At 38.7% G+C, this 5,472-nt stretch overlaps 1 protein-coding gene across 1 annotated transcript; it reads right to left on the bottom strand.

Moving 5' to 3' along the window:
* Positions 1 to 689: 689 nt before the first annotated feature.
* LOC148948914 (uncharacterized) lies at positions 690 to 5,130 on the bottom strand. The gene is made up of 2 exons (XM_089095052.1): positions 4,869 to 5,130; positions 690 to 2,750 (listed from the first exon to the last, which is right to left on the bottom strand). The coding sequence occupies exon 2, from the start codon at positions 2,739 to 2,741 to the stop codon at positions 690 to 692; it is 2,052 nt and encodes a 683-aa protein (XP_088951178.1). The 5' UTR covers positions 2,742 to 2,750; positions 4,869 to 5,130.
* Between the last annotated feature and the right edge of the window lie 342 nt (positions 5,131 to 5,472).

The following is a 5,472-nucleotide window of genomic DNA, read 5'->3' as shown; positions in this document are numbered from 1 at the left end:
TTTATTTTATACATACCATGATATCATTGAAAAACAATGTTATGTGAGCTTAAAAGAATACCTAGTAACAAACAGAAAATTCACATCTGCACTGTTTTGTTCCAAGCTTTTAGCATATCACTGGCGAATTTACCGGATAAATATGCTCCAGAGGCTCAGAGGAGATAATCGATAATACTTACAGCCCACTAAGTGGCTGTTTTTTTCTAGCAGTGAGAGAACAACCTTTCTTCCATTTTTTTTTGCTTTCAGTAAAGCGCTAGTCAATCTATGACGGCACAAGTAGAGGGGTAATAACTTTGTTCGTTTTAAGTTTCAACTTCGCTCTATCAACCCATTTAATCCATGGAGCGTATATACTTAATTATTATGTATTGTTAGGCATTCAATCCTTATCCGATATTTTAAAACCTAGAATAAAAGAAAATCAGACTGAAACCACAATTACAGAAAGTTGTATTGTTAATCTGGGTTAAAACTTACGAAATACAAGGAAATCCAATACATGAGGCTCTATTCTAGCCATGAGGCTCTATTCTTTTGCACTGAAGACAGTTGGTGGAAGTCCAGCCGTAATCATTAAAGCGAGTCCGATGAGAGCGAAAAATACGCCCTGAGTCTAAATAATTAGAAGCAAAATATTATCCAGCAACAAATGCACCACAGAAAAAATACACAACTGTGGGTTATCACTCCTCAAAAAACTCATCTAACAGTTCAAAAACCGCGATGTCTTCATCTTCAGTTTCAGCATTACTTTTTTCGCACTTATACATAGAGCTGTCGAACCTTTGAAACATTGCTTTCGAAGGGATGAAATTTTGACAACATTTTTCATCCCCATGAAGGCACCCTCTAATCAATAATATCGCCGAAAGCAGCTTCAGGCCCATTCTATTCCTAACTTTTGTCTTAACGCAGTTCATTATACTAAAAACCCGTTCAACAAACGCGTTCGACACTGGTAGTGCCAAAATATTGAGTACAGAGGCGGCGAGTTCTCTAAAACAATATTCTCCCCCTGCATTTGTGTAATTGTACACAGCGACCCAAAATTGTTCAGAATTGAGAGATTCACTTTTCTCAACCACCAGTGTCCAGTCGATAGACAGCAGTCTTCTCCACTGATCTTCTATTAGTTCCACTTTCCGCAAGTTTTTATCTGGCACTGGCACAAGAAGAGACAAAGGTAGGTTATCAAAACTGCAACGAGTCTGACTCAGACAGTGCTCTGGTGATAACAAAACCACAGTTGAAAGCAATTTCATGTGTGAAGGGACTCTTTTCTTCACCTCTTCACACAATTTCTTCAGAAAGTCATAGCATCTTTTTCTAAGTTCACTCTTTTGTTCATCTGGAACTTTCGAGTTTATCAACATTCGACGGAAATTGGTTCCAAGATCAGCAAGTGTAACATCTAAAAAGTTTTCTTCTATCATTTCTGTTTCTAGCAACTGAGCGGTAGTCAGTTTTTCGGCCCCTCTCACTACACGACGGAATAATGTAGAAACAAATGATTCAAAATCTTTGAACAACTTGGCTGGGTCGACAGAAGTCTGCTGAAATAAGAGGCTCATTCTGGTGAATTCTTTTGTAATAGGAAGCAGAAATGTCAAAAAGAAATAGTTCACATCATCCTCGTACATCATCGAAAGCGTGTTCGCAGTAAAACATCGCTCAGTCTGCGCTGCCCTTTTGAAGTGAGTCTTCAACTCAAGCCACTGCTCAAGAATCATATCAATGGCAGCCTCTCTGGCGAGCCAACGAGTGCCACTGAGCTGCAAAATCTTCTTTGGCTCTTTTCCCGTACTATTGATCAAGGAGTATATTTGACGATAAGCCTCCCGTCTGAGAGGGCTATTGCTGAACCAGTTATAAGTCTCTCTTAGCAAAAACTCTATGTTTGTTGGCAAAACTTTAGCTGCTGCTGACATGCACAAGTGCAACGAATGGCAAATGCATTTGATCAAAACTAGATCAGGATTATGCTCCCTTAGTTTAGTAAACAAAGAGCAGTTCTGTCCAACCATATTACTGGCACCATCAGTTCCTAGTCCTGTAATATTCTCCAGCTTCAATTTAATTTTGTTTTCAATGAAGTCCTTCAGTCCATTATAAAGGTTCTCAGCTGTAGCACTTTGAATCTCGACAAGTCCTAGGAAACGTGTCACTATTTTCTTCCTTCTATTGCAAAAGAATCTAATACATACAGCCATGTATTTGTGCGTTCCAACATCTGTAGACTCATCCAATATCAAAGAATACTTGTTATTACAATCTTGCACTATTTCTTCTAGTAGACTTGGTGCAATCACATGCACAATCAAAGCACTGCATTTCGTACGATGTAGTCTAAGTCGATCTGTTGGTTTGGCAGCAGAAGTAGCAGTTGAAGATATAATGACATTAATCAGTTCTCCTAGGTGGTCTACCGTTCTAACAGATGAGTGGCAAGCAATGTGACAGGCAATGGCAAGCTCGTGTTTCTTCACTTTGTCACTTAAAACTGTCACATGGCCATCAAGTGTCTTGCAACCTTTTGACGGGACCTGTTGCATTGACTTCAGTCTATGTTTTTGAGAGCTAGCATGCACTGACAGGTCATTATGATGAGCCCTAATTTCTTTTCTGCACGCCGTACAGTATGCTTTTGACTCATCAGTTGGGCATTGCTTGACCCAAGGAAATTCATTCTCCCACCTTTCATTATATGTTTTGGCATACTTCGCCCATTTTCCCATGGCGACAATCTGAAAAAAGGGATGTTTTAACCACCTGCTTGTTCTAACCATCTAAAGCAAACTGCTGGAAAAGCATGAACAACTTTTTTGTGTCTATCTGCTGCAGAAAAGTCTTAAATGAAACAGGAATAGGTTTTACCCTTTCATTTAAAGCTTAGTTTTGGCTAGAAAGTCCTGAAATTATTAATTAGCAAGCACATCAAGCTAACTGGGGATTTGCATCAACTGAATTTTTCTGATTGTCCCATGCACTCAAGAATATTAAGCTTCTGACAGTTATAGTTTTACATGAAGTATAATTTAATTTGGCATATTGTCTGATAATCCAAAACATACCCCATCAACATCATTGTCAATCTAACCAGCTAGCAAGTTGGCAATTATTATTAAAAAATTGGCAATTACACCAAAATAAACAAATTGTCACCCATTTTTAGTATGAGGGTTCTTTATAACCATTAACCATTTCACTCTGATTTTTAGTAAGCCAGAAAGAGGAATTATATAGTTTTTGTATAGCCATTAGGGTAACGGAGCTGGTAGACGGCCAGGTCATAGTAGCCAGACAGTCAAACAGAAATAAATTTAGAACTCATTCGTTTTATAAGATATAGGTTGGATTTTTTTTTTCCTTGATGGCCAGCAACACTGCTGATATTCTGGCAAAAAAAAAAACAACTCAAGTTGTGGTTTGAAAAATTTTTAATAAAATTTTATTTGTTTGAATTTCCGACTACTCTGACCGGGCCGACTACCAGCTCCTTTACCCTATGCTACTTTCGTGTAACCATAACCATCAAGTATTTCAAGCTACGAGCTGTTCGGCTCATTTAAAGGGAAGGAAATTGAGGAATCCAAACTGAAGCAATCAACAAAAAAACTTTAATTTATCTTTAAAACCTCTTTTCCTATTTTACCAGATGCTGGAGTTAAGCAGAAGTAAGGTAACATAAAAGCAACAAGCAACCATCAAAACACAAGTTTTGCAATGTCCATTTTGCTATTATGAATCTTAAAAAAATTCTGTAGAAACTCAATACTGGTACATTAGTGTCTAGCTGAGCCTTTCCTCTGTTTACTGATTTACTCTGAATATTTTCTGGTTCCTTCTCTAAGCAAATGCTGAAAAACTAAGGTCAGGTAGCCTATATGGTTTTCAGTCGAACGATGCTCTGCTCACAGTCCAGATAAACATGTCCTTCTGTGTGTACAATATAGTATGGTATAGGAAGAAGAGAGATACCGTGAATCTTATCTGCTCCATATCTCCTTCATGCTTGACCAGAAATTAATAATTTTCACACAGCAGGTAAAGCAGACCAGATATTTTCAGCTGTGTAAAAATTTTACACTTCTGGTCCAGCCTTGGGAAGATATAGTGCAAATAAGATTCACGGTATCTGTCCTCGGTTAATTTGGAATATAGGACCATAATGAGATAGCTAAAAAATAAACATCCCATTCGACTCAAAATTCAATGCTGTGTCCAAATATAGCAATCATTTCCGGCGGAAACTCATCCCTTAGATTCTACAAATCAAGCTTTTCGGGGATACGAAGGGATTCGGGGGCGGGCCATGGGGTTGTAGGTGGGGTGGCCTAGACCTCGAATACCGAGTGAGCCGAAAACTAAACCGAAACTAGGTTTTTCCAATCCCAGAATCTGGAAATTCCAGAATTTTCAAAATTTCTAGAATCAATTTCCGCCGGAATTTATTGTTATATTCGGATAGAGGATTGAATTCTGAATCGAATGGTATGTTTATTTCCTAGCTATCTCATTATGGTCCTATATTCCAAATTTACCCTGTCCTCTTCCTGTACCAACAAAATTTAGTGGCCCCTACTGGTGTCAGACGGGCTGGACAATGGCAGAGGTTACGTTTGAGTACTCTCTTTGGAGAATGGTTATCTATGGTTTATCTAATGGTTATCTAATGGTTTAACTATGGTTATCTTATCTAAGCTAAGTTACTTCAGAATCTTGGCTCATAACAGACACAGCAACTCGGACAGCAGGTCAGTACAATTTACCTATCAATAAAGGAAAAAAAAGTTTTTCTACCTCTCCCCTTGTTCCAAGATTTATCACTTTCTTGGCTAGAGAATGAGTCACACACTACTCACTGGTCTTTTCTTTCCGTTCTTCTTTGAAAGTTGTTGGAGCGTTGGAGCTCGGCAGTTCCGCCACAGACAATCTACATGACAACTACAGACATGACATGATGACCGCTGGCTTTTGCATCGTGTCTCGGTCGATTTCGAAATTAAAAAACATGTTTTGTAAATATAGCCCAAAAATAGCAAAATGAAAGGTTTTTTAGCCCAAAAACCCGCGTTGCGGGTTTTTGGGAATCTTACCCGCAAAAATGAAATTTTACTAGCCCAATTGGCGGAAACTAGCCCAATCTGGCAACACTGTTTGTCAGACCTCTGCACCGAAGTTTTGTAGTTTGGACCGGCTGGAAGCACAAGAACCCTATAGTGCAATCGCAACTCTGCATAAAAATTGTGTAGCTTGAACTTCCACCGGTTGGAAGCACAGGAAGCCTATAGTGCAATCACACCTCGTGCAATTACATCTCTGCACCAAAATTCTGTTGCATGGACTTACATCTGTTAGAAGTACTGACAGCCCATAATGTGATTGTTCCAAAAGTGATCGCTTTTCTTAATTTGAAAAGGTAAATCTCAGGTTCATAACTTTTGAGTGGTACCATTAAATTTGATG

Source organism: Artemia sp. Qi Xiang Cuo, chromosome 9 (assembly GCF_049724085.1).
Source record: "Artemia sp. Qi Xiang Cuo chromosome 9, ASM4972408v1, whole genome shotgun sequence".
In the NCBI taxonomy this organism is placed as follows: Eukaryota; Metazoa; Arthropoda; class Branchiopoda; order Anostraca; family Artemiidae; genus Artemia; species Artemia sp. Qi Xiang Cuo.
Note: the sequence above shows the minus strand (reverse complement) of the source record. Positions and strands in the feature narration are given on the sequence as shown.

Coding starts and splice junctions, on each gene's coding strand:
- LOC148948914 (XM_089095052.1), bottom strand. CDS start 2,741: ATGGGAAAATGGGCGAAGTATGCCAAAACATATAATGAAAGGTGGGAG.